At 23.6% G+C, this 17,780-nt stretch overlaps 1 protein-coding gene across 1 annotated transcript; it reads right to left on the bottom strand.

Annotated features, from left to right (window-relative positions):
• Positions 1-5,970: 5,970 nt before the first annotated feature.
• On the bottom strand, positions 5,971-13,066 carry LOC145849606 (tetraspanin-5-like). The gene is made up of 8 exons (XM_082954617.1): positions 12,973-13,066; positions 12,794-12,844; positions 12,346-12,489; positions 11,695-11,865; positions 11,312-11,530; positions 8,285-8,401; positions 7,432-7,493; positions 5,971-6,653 (listed from the first exon to the last, which is right to left on the bottom strand). The coding sequence occupies exons 1-8, from the start codon at positions 13,033-13,035 to the stop codon at positions 6,491-6,493; spliced, it is 990 nt and encodes a 329-aa protein (XP_082810743.1). The 5' UTR covers positions 13,036-13,066; the 3' UTR covers positions 5,971-6,490.
• Between the last annotated feature and the right edge of the window lie 4,714 nt (positions 13,067-17,780).

Raw genomic sequence — 17,780 nt, 5'->3', positions numbered from 1 at the left:
CACACTCTTTGCAGTAAAGCTATACTATAAAGTATTGTTATTACTATTTAAAATTAATCACGGTTTCTTCAAACGATAAAAAGAATACAAAATTGAAATTATTAAAAAAAAATGTTTTTTTTTACTTATTTAATTTGTCACGAACTAACTAACTTAAGTGCAATAAATAAAGTTTGGTTTAGCTATTTATAAGTTCGTGCATTTCACTTAATTTCTAGTAGTTTTTTAAAATTTAAGTATTAGTTTTACTTTGGGTTAGCAGCTTTTTATGAGTAGCAGACCAGTCAAATTAGAAAAGAAAGTTCCTTGAGCCGGTCTGCTAGATCTTTGGGCTGCAATTATTTAAAACAATTATAGTTTTAATAAAATAAAAACATTTTTGAATCGAAAATATGACAAACTTAATAGTTCAAAATAACTTAAAAACCCACCTTAACATTTTTATCACAGCATATTTCTTAATTGTTTTCAAAACTATGTTTTGAGCTGAAATACTTGGTCGCAGTATTTTGCTTTAATCTCTCATTAGGCTATACCAAGTTAAACATTTTTCACATCTAGCTACAATAAAGTGAACGTAATAGAATCGTGATATTTTTGCAATTATTTCATTCTAATATTTTTTGAACAAATGAAAAATTGCTTAAAAACTTTTGGTTCGAGGATATGGGTACACAAAAAGACCTCTCAGTCATCGAGTTGCATACCCAATTTTAATCAAAATTATGATGAGCTAAAACAAGAAAAAAAAAACTTAACAGTTAAAATTAAACTTTAAAACAAAAAACTCTACGAAAATGTGACTATTAAACTTTACAACATTAAATACTTTGCTAAAAAAAATATCCAAAAAAAAAAAAAATTTTTATATAACAGTATCTAACATTAAACACACATAAAATATATATTAAATTCTACGATAGAAGGTACAGTTTAAATCATAAATGTTTATAAATTTAAAATTTATCAATAATTTTAGCAAATGATTTAACCTTATATGCGTTTTATTTAATTTAAAAAAATAAATAAAAAATAAGTTTAAATTTTTTTTAAGAATACGGATTCTAATTTGAACTTATTTCTACTTATCAAAAAATAAGTAATAATAAAATAAAGCTGTATCATTTGAAAAAAATGAAAAGCAAAGTAAAGCTGCAATATTAAAAAGAAGTATATATATAGTAAAATAAAGCTGTATCAAAAAAAAAAAAAAACTATGCTTAAACAAATAAAAAGAATAAAATAAACATACCCTTTTAACTAAGACTATCATTTTTTACAGTTTGATTAGATATCTAAATACAACAGTTTAGCTGAACAAAATAATAATGTAAACAAGCACAAAAAACACTTAAAATAGTATATCAGCTTTCTTTGTAAAAATAAAATTAAACACAATAAAAATTATAAAAAAATTCAACCTAGTACTAATTTCAAATGTTATCAGTAGTTTCAGCTTATGATTAAAATATTTAATTTTTTTTTTGGCAAAATGTATATAGAGGTTAATAAATTTGTTTACACAGATAAAATCTAGACTATTTAATGAAATTGTTTACTAATACACTAACAAAGTATAAACAAAAAAATACATATTATAAATTTAAACAAACTAGACTGGACCGATGCTATTGAAACCCAATTAGTTTACTCAAAAAAATATAAATACCTACTCGGATGAAAAATGAATACTAGTCTATTGTTTATTTAAAAAAAAACCTGTTCATCTTATGTAAACTCTATTTAATTAGTTGATCGTTCAATAAATTGTCCTTCAGTTCAACCTGGAACTTCCAAGATGGCTTTGGTCTACCTTAGTAAGCCAGTGATTTATGACCATTACTGTTTTCAAACCTTGGTAGAAATTGAGGACCTTCTTGAATGGCTATGTACTTTAGTTATACTTTTTAAGTAACTTCTAAAACTCACTGGTAAAAAACTATTTACAAGTTTGAACATAAAAACTCCAAATTTATATTTGAATAAATTTTCGACATTTAATATATGTTTTATTATTTTCTAATTACTTACACTCTTGTTGTATTTTTTATAGTGAATGTACCTGAGTGCTTTATTGATGCGAACATTGATTTCATTAACTTTGTTTTTAATAGTTCTGCCCCAGATGCATTACAAATGTATTACAAAAATGTTGTAAGTTTGAAAATGAGTAAACTTAATAATTATTTTTTAAGCTTTACTTTTGTTTTAGAGTTAAAACATTTAAAAAAAGTAGCAATAAAGTGCTTACAAGTTTATACTGTCATTTTATGTAGTTTCAGTAAATAAACTAAATTAAGACTTATTTATCAAAGAAAAAATTTTTGTAAATTGTTATTTTTTCTTTTGTATTTTTTGTGGCTTGTCATAACTAAGTTACTTTTTGTACTACTATGGATACATTTTGTAAAATAGAACTTAATATTTTAATGGGCTACCCTGCTTTCGTTGGAGGTCGAAGGAGTAGTTGCAACAGCTATCTTAAAACTTCAAGGAAGGAAACGTGAGTTGTAGAGCAATGTAAAAAGTGTTTATAGGATGACTACGCACAGCAAATAGTTTATTCAGTTTTAATCGACTCAGTATATTTGTATTAAGACTTGTGTGTACAACACTCTAACGTCGCAAACTATTTGATATTTTTTAGACGTGTATTTAATAACTGTTTTGCTATTTTTTTATATTTTATAACTCAACTAAACTCCTGTATCTGTTTGCATCATTAAAGGAGAAAATAAGATAAATTCTTTAATTTATTAAAGATTGGCAATAGTTGCAACATTCTAATTGTACTAATAACGTCGCTTATTAAATTCTTCTCTTATTTTATTCCAAATTTAACCTTAACTCCTTAACTTTGACTATAAGATTTAGAAAAACTATCGCTACTGTGACGTGGTAAATAAAATATTTATTTAGCACGATTAAATACCACACGTTTGGTCAAAGGACCTGGTTTGATAAATACCTTTCGGTCATCGAGTTACACACCAACTATTACTTTATCTGTTTTGTGTTATAAAAAAGTAAAATGTTATTAAACGTTTGTATTTTTATTTAAATAAAATACATAAGATGGAGAAAGAAAAATAAACATACATGAAAATATAAACAAAACACAAATTGAAATTTAACTCAGATTAACTTGATATATAAAAATAAATGGCATTTAAGTGGTAGAATAAACTTTTGCTTAGAATAACAAAATTATGTATATTTACTTTTTTTAAATGTAAAACTTGTTAAGATCTATGTGCTTCCATAATACAAGGTACTCTTTTAATCAATTATAAACTTTCAAATATGTAGCTGTAAATAAATATACTTATAGTATAAACATACGAAATATATCATTAATTGTAGTAATTATAAGTGTAATCTTTGTCTAAGGTCTTTTTATGTTTAAGTTAAACAAAAATTTGTTACCAGCTAATTGTAATGATAACTTTAGAAGTGTAAAAAATTTCCATTATTATCATACAAGGTTTTCAGAACTTTTTTTTTCCTACTTAGATTAAACAACAAGAGTGGTCACAAGTCTCTTGCCTATCACGGCAGTGAGTTATGGACTAAGCAACCATTATGTTTAAAAATTCTAAGTTATTTTGGAAAATATCAGGAAAAACTTAAACATTGTTTATTATATAGTGATCATTATAGTCATATTTGATCATTGCTACTCGTTTCTTTACTTTTGTTTAACAATTTAATAATAATTTTATTTTTAATACTCAAAAACTTTAGTTCAGAAGTTGATAATTCTGGTTACAATAACAGTGGTCCAGTTTTATTGCAGCATTTTTTATCTGGCTATTCTTTAGATTATTTATCAAGATACTATTTTAAATTAACTTTAGAATATTTACAAACTTATTTTTATTTTTTTCTAGCATGCCCATGTAAAAATATAGTCAAAAATGTACTTAGTTATAAATGAACGTTTTGATAGAGAGTTAATTATATAAACAAATAATAAGCTAAGATTACTACTTCGAGTAAACTTATAATAAATTAATTTACTTTTTTGAGGAAACCTAAAAATTTTTTTTTACTATTTATATATTTGCAAACACTGTTTACTTTTTCATAGTTACATTTTTAGGCTTAGAAAAGCATTCAATAAAAACAAGTTTACTTTAAAATAGAAGGAAATATTTTATTGTTATTATTAATATTATTCTATTTTGAAGTGCATAGTAAGTAAATGTTACAGTGCTTATTTTTATTTATAAAAGTCAAGTTTATGGTTGAATTCACTTCTTCCTTTAAAAATTATTAAAATTGAATTAAAAAAATTCAATATTTAAATATAAGTTTGTACAATATTTATGAAATTAGAAAAAAAGTTAAACTTTTAGCATAAAAATACTGATCAAAATCATCGTAAAAATATTTCAGGCTATCAATTTTTTACCTTCTTGTAACCTATCTCTCATGTATTTTCATGTTTGCTAATAATATCGTTTTATAAATTAAGTTCAAGTTATTTTTTTAGTTCTAAAAATGTTCTCTACTTCTAATTTTTTGAAAGTTTTAGGCTTAGACTGTGTTTTCGTTTTTATATACATAATTAAATAAACACATAGCGTTTTTGATTTTCGTTTTATATATTTTCTTTTATTGATTGTTTGATTTTTTAAGATTTAAAAGTTTATATTATAATAAATCTTATTTATTAGCTCGTAAGAAATTTTAAATACATGTGATGTATGACTCGATAGGTTTTCCAGGTTTTTAGAAAAAAATATTTCTTAATTGTTGTTAGTAAACTAATCTTAAGTTAAAAAGGTTTTTTTGGTAGATTTTTACTACTTGAACGATATAGTATTACTATCATTTAGATTTATTGTATATTTCAAATTATGTAATGGCATTTTTAAACTGTTGATAATGATAAACCTTTCTTAAGTATATATTACTTTAACAAAAACAACTTTTGTTAAACATGAAAATCATTTCTTGTTTTATCTTTGTAAAACTTATGATGTATATTAAATTAGTGCTTTGATTAACTAATATAGTTTATTAAAAAGAAAACAAAAAAGTCTGAAGTGTATAAATGACATAATGCTAAAAAATTTTACTAACCAACAAAAACACTTAATCAAAAAGTCTTGTAAACACACAGATATTTTATATTATCTAAGTTTTTTTTGAATGAAGGTTTGTCCTAATTTAATTCCAAACTATCAACCATAATTAAAAAATCATTAAACCTAATCAAATGACTTTTATTATAGCTACTATAAATACACTGGGCAATGGGCGTAAAACATTGCATCAGACATTTTTATTTGGCTCTGCTTTTATCTTGCTCTTTTCTCTTAATCTAAACTCTAATGAAGTTGCATCAGTCAGAAACAGGTTTTGTTGACTGACTTATGATATTTAAAACAATGAAAATACAAGTATAAAATTAGTTTCAGCAATCAAAATAATAACTTAACTAATAGTTTATCGATTAGTAATTAAAAATTTGTATACACCTCTTTAAGTTTAAAAATGATAAAATTTACAATTTTTCCTTTATCAAAAAGTTAAAAAATAAAATTATTTATAAAAAATTACAAATAATTTTTTCACAATTTTGGTACAAAATTCCAGGTTTTTTTTTGCCTTGTCAAATTCAAATTTTTTTGACCACCCTGTTATCTAAACATCATTATTCTTAGTGTTAAACCTTTTATTTACGTTAAAAAAGATTGATATCTTGTTTAAAAATAAAGAAAAATAATTTATTTTGCTACAAAAATTTTAAAGATATTCGTACATGTTATATATTTAACTAAAAATATAAAATTCTAACTTATAATTTTTTTTTTAATCTTCTAAATAAACATTTCTCACACAGTGTCGGCTTAATTACTTCAGTAACTAACATCTTATTGTATCATCATCCTATTGCATTCACAACACTTAATTTCTTTCAAATTTATTTAACAGTGTAACATTTGATACATTTGCAATGAAGTTACAATATAATGAAATAAAAACCAAAAAAATATGATTACCGTTGAAAAGATATTTCTTTTCTTAAAAAAGTGTACACGTCAATTAATTGGTGGTATGAAAAACTTAGGAAGCGTGCAAAAAATAAATTGTGTCAAAAAAAAGCAACAAATGCTAGTACTAGCGCATAATAGAGCTGAGAATTTTTTATTATAGTTTTTATTTTAAACATTTAAAATTTAAACATAACAATAACAAAAAAATAATTTATGAAATTTTTGATTGTTATATGTATTTTCAAATATTTGATAAAAAAAGAACTACTTATATAAAGCATTTTTGTTTCAGTCCTTTTTTTTATATGTTGAAAATAACTTAATTGATAATTATTTTATACCTTTACGGTTTTAAAACTTTGAAAATATCTAGGTTTTTGAATAAAATAAAACCTTCTAAGAAAAACAGAACTTCTAAAAACTCTGATAAGAACACTTTACAGACTTAAGTGTACATTCAAGCCATACACACATTTTAACACCAGTTAACCGACCAAGCTGTACGATGAACGATGATGTCTACTACGACCACTCTGACGAGCCGGGCCACTCTGTCGCGATGTGTGGGCTGTTTGTCTGCTTCTAGCTTGTGCACTGTGATGGCCGTGATGGTGAGTGTGGTGGAAGCCAGCTTTGTGAGCAGTTGACCTTTGAAAAACTTAAATGTCATGCAAACACAAAAATACTGTCACTCATACTTGTCATGCATCATGCAAAATTTATGTTAATCAAATAACTGCACCTAGTTATTAGAAAACTCGCTGTTGTGTAAAAAAATATATTTTTAAGAAAAAAATCGAACACACTAAGGATTTTAATTTAAAAACTTAAACTGTATCTAATTAATATTCAGTTTTGTAAATTACATCGCTATGTATAAATATATGTTTAACATTATATTTATGCATTTATAAGCAATTGTTTTAATCTATTCTAAATAATTTTATCAATTTTAGAAAACTAAGAATTTATGGTATATTTAAAACTTAAAAATTAGATAGCTGTTGGAATAAGTTCATGTTATCAAATAAGAAGCTAAATTTACAATAGAAGGCATTTAATGATTAAAACTTCTGCACAAAAAAATAAAACTTGATCATTCAAATATTAAAAGTTGAAAGCAGCTAAGTTAAACGAACGAGTATAAAAAGTACAAATAATCAGTTGCAAAAATCATTTAAAAGAACTTAGAATCAATTAAAACTTGAATTATCAAGGAATGAATAAAAAAATCTAAAATAGAAGTGTGAAATTTCTAAACATAATTACACAATATTTTAATTTAAAGAAGTTAGAAGTTTGATAATTTAGACACATTATTTTCATTATGATATCAGTATTAAGAAGGAAACTATAATAAATACTATCTTTTAGCTGAAAGTACAAATTAAATAAGAAAAAAACACTATGTAAAAGAAAATTTTACCATCTAGCTTTTATTGCACTGATGTCTGAAACAACGTTTTGAGCGATACAAATTGGAATTATCTGAAAAAAACATACAAATTACTAAAACACATAAAACGTATTTATTAAAAAAGTGATAAAAACAACTGCGAATAAAACATATTTGGTTTAAATTGAAAATTTAAATTGTTGAATTGGTTTAAATTGCTTATATAAATTTACAACTTTTAATTGAATTTAACAAAACCACTGGTCTGTTTGTTCAGTATAAAATCACTAGAAGTACAACTAGGATACTATTATAGAAAACTATTGCGTGGTATCATTTTTAGTTGTTTTATTGAAATTTCTATATGCAGGGTTGCCACTTGTTTTTTCAAAATTTTTTCCAGGTTTTTAAAAGTACACATTTTTGGGTTTATTTTTAGTTTAAAGATAAAATTAAGGTAAGAAACAATGTTAAATAGTATAAAAAGATTGAAAAGATACTTAAAATGTGTTTTTTAATAAAAAAATTTTGGTGATGACAAAATTTTTTTATCTATATGATAAACTTTTTGAGTCAAACCGAAATTTTACTACTGAAAATGTTAAAATTCTTAAAAATTCCAGGTTTTATTTCAAAATTTCTTAAATTTCAGGTTTTTCCCGGATTCCAGGTAAAGTGGCAACCCTGTATATGACAATTATTGTATACTACACATTTCTATCAACTTTTAGGAACATTAATTTAACTTAAAATATTGAAGTTTAAATTCATATAAAACATCTCTCCTTTAGAAACTATTAATCTTAAAAGGGCATAATCATTTTTTTTACTATTGTAAAGAAGCTAATAGATTTAGAGATTTAAAAATTAATTTCAAACAAACTTGTAAAAGAGCAAGTCCAATAAGCACGCCACCAACAGTGTATAAGTTGGTTTTTACCCAACCTTCGAAACTTTCAATGCATCCATCAGTGTAAATCTTCTGCACAAGCTCTTGGTTCTACAAGTAAAACTTATCTAAACATTATTGATTAACATTAATATTAATTTAAAATGTTACCATTGAGTAAATAAATGTTTTTTTTATTTTTTTTTAATACAGTTTACCTATTTTATTAGCAAGGCTTGTGTTACTATAATTTATTTTAGTATTAAAAACGTTAAAGATAATTAAAAATATTTATATTGAAGAGCTATATTGTCTATAATTAGTAACAAAATTTAATAAATATTTAAACTTAAGATTAGTATCGTGAGATATTCAAGTAGTTATAATTAAATTAAAAAAGGTTAGTAAATAACACACTGAAAAACCGTTGTATCAAAGTAGTAATTTAATAGTTAAGTTTTAGTTAGTGATGTTTCACAAGCAACATTTTTTTATAAAACAAAATTTAGAAGTATTTATAATGATAAAAATGATAATAAAAAGCTTAATTAACCACAACATCTTTAAAAAAAAAACTTATTTGAGTTTCATGTGTTTAAAAATTTGTTAAAATTTTACGTAAGAAGTAATAAAATGTAAGTTTTTTTTAATTTAACTTATAACTTAAAAATTTATAAAATAATGTTTAGTGTCACATTTAAACAGTAAACTTTTTATCTAAACAAATAAGTGGGAAGTTTATTATTATTATTAAGCAGATGTCTAAATAACATAATAAATATTTTCCACAATTAAATGCTTAGATTTGACTTAAAATTATTATAAACTTCATAGTTAAAATTTTTATTTCTGGTGTTCAGAGTCACAATTTAATCTAAGGTAATTTATGCAATTAAATTTAATTAGCTTCAAACAAAATTTTAATAAATTTAATTTTAGTGTTGTTCAACAAAAAGTTTTAAGTTGTAAAATTGTTTTTTTTTATTGAGAATGATTATACATTGCAAACTTAAACAAACAGAAACTTATCATCAAACGATCTATGCATGAACTTTTAATTTATAAGTAGTCATCTTAAAAAACTTTTTGTATATCATAACAATCAAATGTTCAAACAGCTTGTTACAACAACAATTTAATGTTATAGAAAAAATTCAATTACTTACAGTTAAATGACTATTAATAACTTAAGTTCATATTTAAGTTTGTAATCAGCAGAATATATATTTTTTGTACCAGTTTAAAATATTATCTAATGTTTGTCAATAAAATGTACTTCCGCATTTATTGAAAAAATAGCTACATATAAAACACTTTATAATAGTTTTATTAAGTAACTAATTAGCCTTAATGCTAATTGTATTTTTACTGTTTACTACTGAAAATTCATATCAATTTATGATTTTATATCTAACAATTTTCAATAGCTAACAATAATGTTTCTTTAGTGTTAAAATTTAGTTAACTTTGAAATTCTAATTTTACACTTGATTATCAATCCATTTCATATTTTATAAACTTTTAAAGGTTTTGATTAAAATATACTTTTATTTCAATTTAATTAAATAAACTAATGTTTTGATGTATAAATTGATATATATATATATTTGATACAAAATAAGGTGATTATCAAACTTGAACACCTTCTACAGATATACTTGAAGGGCTTTTAAATAGTTTATTGGAAAAATACGATTTTAAAAATTGTAGTATATATGTTTCATAAAGCTAAATGCTTTAATCATCAGCTAGTTCAATTTAAAATAAAAAAGAATTTTGGTAAACAGAGATGCAAATGAGTCAACAGCCGTTATGTATGCGTTGAAAAAGGAAGGTTGTTTAAATTAGAGGAGTGAATTCATTTCGTTTTGTCGACATATGAAAAAGCTCCTCTTAAAATACTATAAATTTGTAAGTACTTTATGGTCACTTAACTGTTGTTTTTGTGAATTTTAGTTGTTTGATTAGTTAGATGGAAGATCAATTTTTTTACCTAACTTTTTTTTTTAATGTACAATATTCAATTCTTACATCATACTGTTTTTTGTTTTTTTGTAGAATTTTTGCATTTCTGTTTACCAAAATTCTTCAAGTGGGCTCAGTTGAAAGTGTTTACGCTTAAACATTAACCTTATTTTATATATATATATATATATACTGACAATAAATTTATGTGATTAAATTTTTTAAAACAGCAAATCAAGTACAAATATAAAATTTTAAATAAATCTGGTCTTAATTTTCCGTTTTAATAAGTACCTAAACTCTAGAGAAAATTGAAAAAATTGAAAATATGAAGAACCCAGCATAATAAGCTAAATATAAGTATTGCAAAATTTGCAACCAAAATAAAAGCACTAATTTCCTTTTCAATTTTATTTTAAACATAATTAATAAGGGTTTTTATAAAAAAGTGAAACGCTTTAAAAAAAAAAACTTAAACATGAGTAATTTTTCATCTCAAATTGCAAATGGTACTTTTATAACACAAAACACCTTTATAAGTACAAACTACGTAGTACTAAATACGCATTACAACAAAACCTACTAAAACAGAAGGTTTATTAGTCATAGATTAACAAATATAAATTAAAAAGTTTTCAAAGATTTTAGAAGAGTTTACTAAACTCTAATCATTTTAATTCTTATCAATAGAAATTGAAACACAACAATTTCCAATGATGATTTTAGTACTATCTAAAAGAGTAAAAGTTTTTATAGAAAGCATGATGTGAATAAAAATTGGATAAGAACAAACTTAATTTAAAATTAGTCAAATAAATAATAATTTATTCATTTATAACTTTCAGTCTCTTAGTAAACGTTGACTTTTGAATGAAAAAAAAAAAACATATAAATCTAGACAATAATATTTATGTCTAGTTTTAAAAAAACTATGGGTAAAATATACACAACTAAAAACATAATTATTAGTAACAATTTATTTGAACCATAACAAATTTAAGTTTATTCGATACTTACACGTTAAGAAAAAGGCCAATAATTAAACTTGCAACTTACTGTTAAGTCATCGCTCCTTACTCCATATCCGCATTGAGTGTTTAATATCGTAGAAACAGTTCCTTCTCCTTCGCTTTCCTGCTGCACGCAACAGGAAAATGGTACACCACAACTTTCCACCAACGAGAACTCAGCACCATTTACATAGACGGTGTGAGTGCAGTTAAAGTAAGGGTTATTGTCCCAGTCATCAGGACCTGCTCCCCCACAACATTTGAACTAAAAATACAAAATGCATTTGTTATGAAAAAAATAAAAATTTTACTGTTATTTAGATTTTAACATAAGTTTAGAGGAATATTTTAAAATGTAAAAAAAATAGTTTAGTTTTAAATAAATATTATTTTATCCTTGTAATTAGGTATATGATGAAATAAACAAACATATCCTTGAGCGAAATCAACAATGTTCTGTAAATCAGGATCTTCTCTGTAATCAACCACAGTCTTGTTAATAAACGTTTCAAATTGATCTGTGAACCACTCCTTGTACACAAAACCCAATATACCAACAATGATCTCCGCGAAAAATATGACTGATAGGCAGAATGAAAACTGATATAATTATAAATAAATTTTATTGTATTAAATTATTGCTATGAAGAATTGAAACACAACATATTTTCAAAATGTTAGAAAAAAATTTAAGCAGAAATGATAGTTAATGTTAAGATAATGTAAAAATTAATTCAGATAACTTATATAGTACATTTTAAATATAAGATTTGCATTAGTAAAACATAGTCTAATAAATAAGAAGAAGTAGAAAAACTTAAAGTATATTACGTTTCTTAAAAGCTTAAAATAGTATGCAGCATAAAGTTAGAACTAACTAAAACAATATTTACTTTCTAGTAACTAGTTAGTAATTAGGTATTTTAATGCTCAAACAAAATTATTGTTTTTTTTTTGGTTTTATGTTACAAAAGAGAACTTTGTTAAGTATTGATAATATTAAAATACATTTGTAAAGTTTAAATTAGTAACATTTATATAAATAGATCAACAAAATCAAAAATAAATTATTGTACCTACACATTTAAGAAGAAATATATTTTCTCGCAAAGACCCAATACAGCCAGCAAAAGTTAATATAAACATGGTGATTCCAATCAAATTAATTACTATGACTGGGTCAAATGGAAGCTCACTAACTTTGGTTACATCGTCAAAAAATCCCTAAAATTAAAAACAAAACATCTTAATGCTTACAAAAAATGACTATTTTAGCTTAAACTTTAAAAAAAAGGATAAGTTTCTAAAGTTAAACATTTTAAAAATGATAAATTACATATTATATATTTTTTTAGTATTATAAGTGTACAAATTATCTTATTAAATTAATTATTTAACCAATTAACTTTAATTCAAAGTTTGTTATGGTAAAAAATGAAAAATTTGGTTACATCTAAGTTAAAAATTTTAATAAAATTTCTTTGAACTAATGGTAAGTTATTAATTTAAAAATTATAAGAAAAATTACTTTTTCTAACCAAGCCCAGATTCCAATACCTACCAGAAACATTGCAATCAACTGCAAAATTTAAAACAAATTAGTAACTATTAGTTTAATGTTTAACTTTTTAACTAATTTAAATCAGAAAACTAACAATTAGAACATACACAAATAGTTTAATATCTAAAAATAATAATTAAACAAACCCAAAAAAGGACATTGAATCCAAATAAAAAATATTTTGAGCAGCAATCAACTTGTGCTGGCATTATTTATTTAGATTTAATCTGTAGTATACTTTAAAAAATATATTTAAATAAAATTGTTAAAACACATTAAAGAAAATTGTTTATCATCAAAACACTATAAAAAGAAAATGTTATGTTTAACTCTTACTTAACTTAAAATTGTTTAGTTTTTCTAATTATATTACATTTAAATAAATTAAACATGTAAATATGGTCTATTGAAACTAATGAAAAATTGCTTTCAAAGTATCACATAAAGATGTTATTATAACTCATAGATTCAAGACATATAGGAAAAATTAAAAACAAAATCTTAAAGTTAGTTTTTATACAAACTTACTTTATTTAAATACAGTTTTTTTCTACAATGAAACTAAATAAATTCAGTAGAAAACAATATTGTTAAACTGTATTTTAGTTTTATTACAATGCACAGGGTTACCAAAGTTTTTTTGAATTTTTTTAAAGTTTTTCTAAACCTTTTAGAGGTTTTTTAAACAACAATTTTTCTGCTTTATTTCAAGTATAAAATTAAATCTTATTTTAAAAACTGACTTAAATAGTAAAATATCATATAAAAAACTTTAAGCTTTTTTAAATGTGTTTTTCAATAAAATTATACCAAAAAAAAATATCTTAATGATAGATTTTTAGTATCCAACTGAAATTGCATTACTTAACATGTTAAAACAGTTTAAATTACCAGCTTGTTTAGTGATTTTTGTTCAAAAATAAATGTTTTTTTCAAATTTATCAAAATCAAAGTTTTTTCATGTTTTTTGGCAACCCTGAATGTATAAGTTTCTATGGTGATAAAAATTATATAATAAATTTTAGTATTAGATAAAATAAAACAACTCATTAAACAACTTCTGATAAACTCCCAAATTATTCTAAGAAAAATACTGCTAAAACTACACAAGAAAAAACATGTACAGTGATTATTTACTTATCTGGACATGTTGGGCAAGATTTTCTGTAAACATGTCTGGATACCCATTTTTCAGGATAAATAGAAAACAAATAACTTTTCCATGAAATAATATAACAGCTGTTTATTATGCAATGCATAATAAATAATAAAAGCTCAGCTCAGCTCCTCTTTTTCTGCTTTAAACTTTTCTTCAATTTTCAAAATGTCTTACAAAGTTAACCTGCCTATGCTTTATTGCTCTGTTATAAAAGACTTTAGCATAATGTTAATAACCATTTTACAAACTTTTAGCTTAAATTCAATGGTTAGTGCAACTCGTTCTCTTCTTTTTTTTATGTCTTGTCTATTTCTAAAACTTGGTATGTTGAGTGTGTCAAACTTATATAACTTATAAATAACAAAAATGTCATGCACCTCATCACTAACAATAAGCGTTTAAATTAACAGCTTTTATAATATAGTTTGAATTAAAATCAAACATAAAAGAACAGTTATACATCCATTTTCTAAGTAAATGGAATTCAATAAACTATTCAAAAAAAGTTTAAAAGTTTAAATAATCTTAAGTCATATTTTAACACCACACTTAAAATTTCTTATAGTATGAAAGCTTAAATTTTTGTATCACACATAAACGTTTGTGTTTAAAATTGAAAGTTTCAAAAATTTCTTCTAGACTGAAACTGTCCGGATAAGTGAAGTATGGATAAGTGAATAATCACTGTACTACAAATATTTGATAATACGTCGTTTGTTTAAATTTATTACTTGATAATATGTTGTTTATTTAAGTTTAATTTTAAGTGCTCTGTTAGTTTATTGACTAAGTACAGCAACATATATTTTATATAAAACTTGATGCTTTATGCATCATATCCAAAACATATGTAAACTAGAGTCTATTCTGTATCAAATATAGTACAAAACTTATATAACAGGGTTGCCAACAGTTTTTTGATTTTTTTTTCTGAACGATAGAAAAAAAAATTGTCACCATAGGCTTTTATATCTAATAAAATTTCATTATTTTACATGTAAGAATTATTTAAAATTCCAGGTATTTACAAGTTTTTTAGTGATTTTTGTTTATAACTTCAATTTTATTTCAAAATTCTCAAATTCAAGGTTTTCATTGCCTAATTAGTCAATTTCTAGGTATTTTTAAGATTTAATGTTTTTTTGAAAATCCTGGTATAAACTAATTTAGGGATGGGCAATGTATGGCCTAAAAAACCTGCTATATGTACTTCTTAGCTTGAAAACAACTAGTAAAAAATTAAAACTGAGTTTTTATAAAGATGTTGTCAAATATACTATTTATTTTATTTATATTAAAAAAGAATTACTTATAAAAATGTTAATTATTAATATTTACACTATTTGCTTTTTAAACAGTTCAATTACATAATAATGTGACTTGCAAAGACTTTTTTTCAAGTCCATTCTGCAACGTTTTTATGATAAATCTGGCCAACAAGAAAAACTACCCACCCCTAAACAAATTAATTTTATAAAAAGCTATCTAATAAACAAAAATGAAACTTTAATTTAATTAACAGAAAATTGTTTAAATTCAAAAAAATAATTCAACAGTACAATAAAATTACTGTTTTTTTCATAATTTTGAATTTTTTAATAACCTAATTTACTAAAATAGCTTTAATCTGAATAAATCATAATTATTTGAACAATATTTCAAACCGCTAAGTATTTAAATTTCAAAATTATGACCACAAATAAGAGTTTTTTAGTTATTGTTCTCATTTAGCTCATCTTTTATATTAGAAATTTTATTGCCAATCTCAGTTTATTTTGTTTATAACCAATGTATAATACAACAACTTTGGTATGTGTTCCTCAATTCTTGCTTTTAAATTAATCTTGAAGTTCACCAATGTAACTACTTTTGCAGTAGCAATCATATTTGTAGACAACAAAACTTTTTTCTGTAAATTTCATTGGGTTTTTTCAGGGTTTGATTAAATACTGGTTTAGATGTATAAAAAAAATTCTTAACACTTTTATGTTTATCTATCAATTTTCACTTATGTTTGCTAACAATATATAAAATGAACTTTTTATGTGTACTTCTTTTTTATCACTTTTTATGAGTTATTGGCCCAAATTATGATGCCTGGGTTCAGCGTTGGACAATAAACTAACATAACAAGGACTAAACTAAACTCTTAGATTCACTGAAAATATGGTTCACTTTTTATTTCTATTGTCTTTCTTTCAAAAAAATTAGAATCAGCTTCAATTTACAGTAGTTTCAGTAACATAAAGCATATTTTTAACCAAAATATTTGATTCTAATTGATTGATTGTACTGTGACTCTATTACTGTGACAGAACCAAACAAAAATTACAATATTTTATCACATTATTCAACTTTAAAAATTTCATAATTAAAAAACAAACTTCCAGTTTTGTGACCATATCTTTATATTTTATATATAAATCTGGCAACTAACCATTTTAAACAGATAATTTTACCTATGAAATATTTTAGTAATTTAGACATAGGAAGGTTGGGGAAAAAAATTTACATTTACTTATCCATTTTCATTAGGTAAATCTAGTATTTTTCAATTTGACTACTCAGGGAAACCCAGAAAGTGGGAACCTTGTTTGATGACATGATTGGTAAAATTATTTTTAAGGGGGTGGCACCTTTTTTTTTTGAAATTTGATCTCATTTTATATAGGTTTTACTAAGCTACAAAATGCTTTTTATAAATTTTAAAAATTCAAAATAATTTTTGAGATATAGCCGGTCAAAGTTGGAGGCAACAATAGGTTCCTTATGGGAGGCTCAAACTAAAACAGCAAATAACTAGAAATCACTATAAATCTATCTCCTCCTACGTTTTTTGAGATAACTACCTAAAATTTTCAGGAAATGTTCCTTGATATATTTAGAAAATTCTGTTGAAAAGAATTTTAAAAAAATTAAAATTTTACATAAAAAGTAAACTAAAAAAACAACTTTTTTTTTTTTTATTAAATTTTTTTTTTTTTTTTAATTCTTTCCAAAAGAATTTTCTAAATAGATCAAGGAAACTCTTAACTGTGACAACGTTAACGAACAATTTTCTAAATTATTGTAATTTTTGTTCAAAATTCCAGGTTTTTTTTTTAATTTCTCAAATTCCAGGTTTTTCCAGGATTCCAGGTAAAGTGGAAACCCTGATATAATATATATATATAATATTTAATGTCAAAAACAATTAGTATTTTGTACAGACAACGTTCTATATAATGAACTGAATGGAAATTTAGTTTGTGCATTTAATGACAATGCTTAAAACTATTTTTATCTTTTAGATTAAAATATTTGGCTAGTTGTTAAGGTTTAGATGACATTGGTCAACTTTAAATTGAAGTAACTTTCTATCATAATCTTTTATAATTAGTTAAGTATTTTACTATACTAGTAAATAACTCTATATTTTAAGTATGTAGATTTGATTTTATTTCATTGATATATAGAAAGAGATATCTGTGTTTTTTCTACAGGCCAACCAAAGGAGGTCTTGGCAGCAGTTGTTTCAAAATATTTTAAGTAAGCAACACAAAAACACTACTTTAATCCAAAAATGTAATAAAATAAGCAATAGTAGAGGTAGAGTTCTAGTAATGAGTAGTTGTTAAATATGGTAAAAAACATCAGTCTCAAACTCTACCTACCCCTTGCTTCAATAAACGTTTTCTGGGGAGCTTATATTATAAAATTAAGCTTAAACCACAATAACTTTTCTCATTAATGTTTTTAAAAAAGTATATTTTAAGCTGAAAACTACATCAGGCCTAAGATTTTGGCTTTGAGGAT

This window comes from Thalia democratica, chromosome 1, assembly GCF_965202585.1.
Source record: "Thalia democratica chromosome 1, ktThaDemo2.hap1.1, whole genome shotgun sequence".
NCBI lineage: Eukaryota > Metazoa > Chordata > Thaliacea > Salpida > Salpidae > Thalia > Thalia democratica.
The sequence above is the reverse complement of the archived record's forward strand: the minus strand, read 5'-3'. Positions and strand labels throughout refer to the sequence as shown.

Excerpts from the sequence above, each read along its gene's own strand:
- LOC145849606 (XM_082954617.1), bottom strand. The coding sequence starts at position 13,035 with ATGCCAGCACAAGTTGATTGCTGCTCAAAATATTTTTTATTTGGATTC. Across the intron at positions 12,490-12,793 it reads TCTGGGCTTGGTTAGAAAAA|GGATTTTTTGACGATGTAAC; the intron begins GTAATTTTTCTT and ends TTTTAATTTTAG. Across the intron at positions 11,866-12,345 it reads ATATATTTCTTCTTAAATGT|TTTTCATTCTGCCTATCAGT; the intron begins GTAGGTACAATA and ends TAATTATATCAG.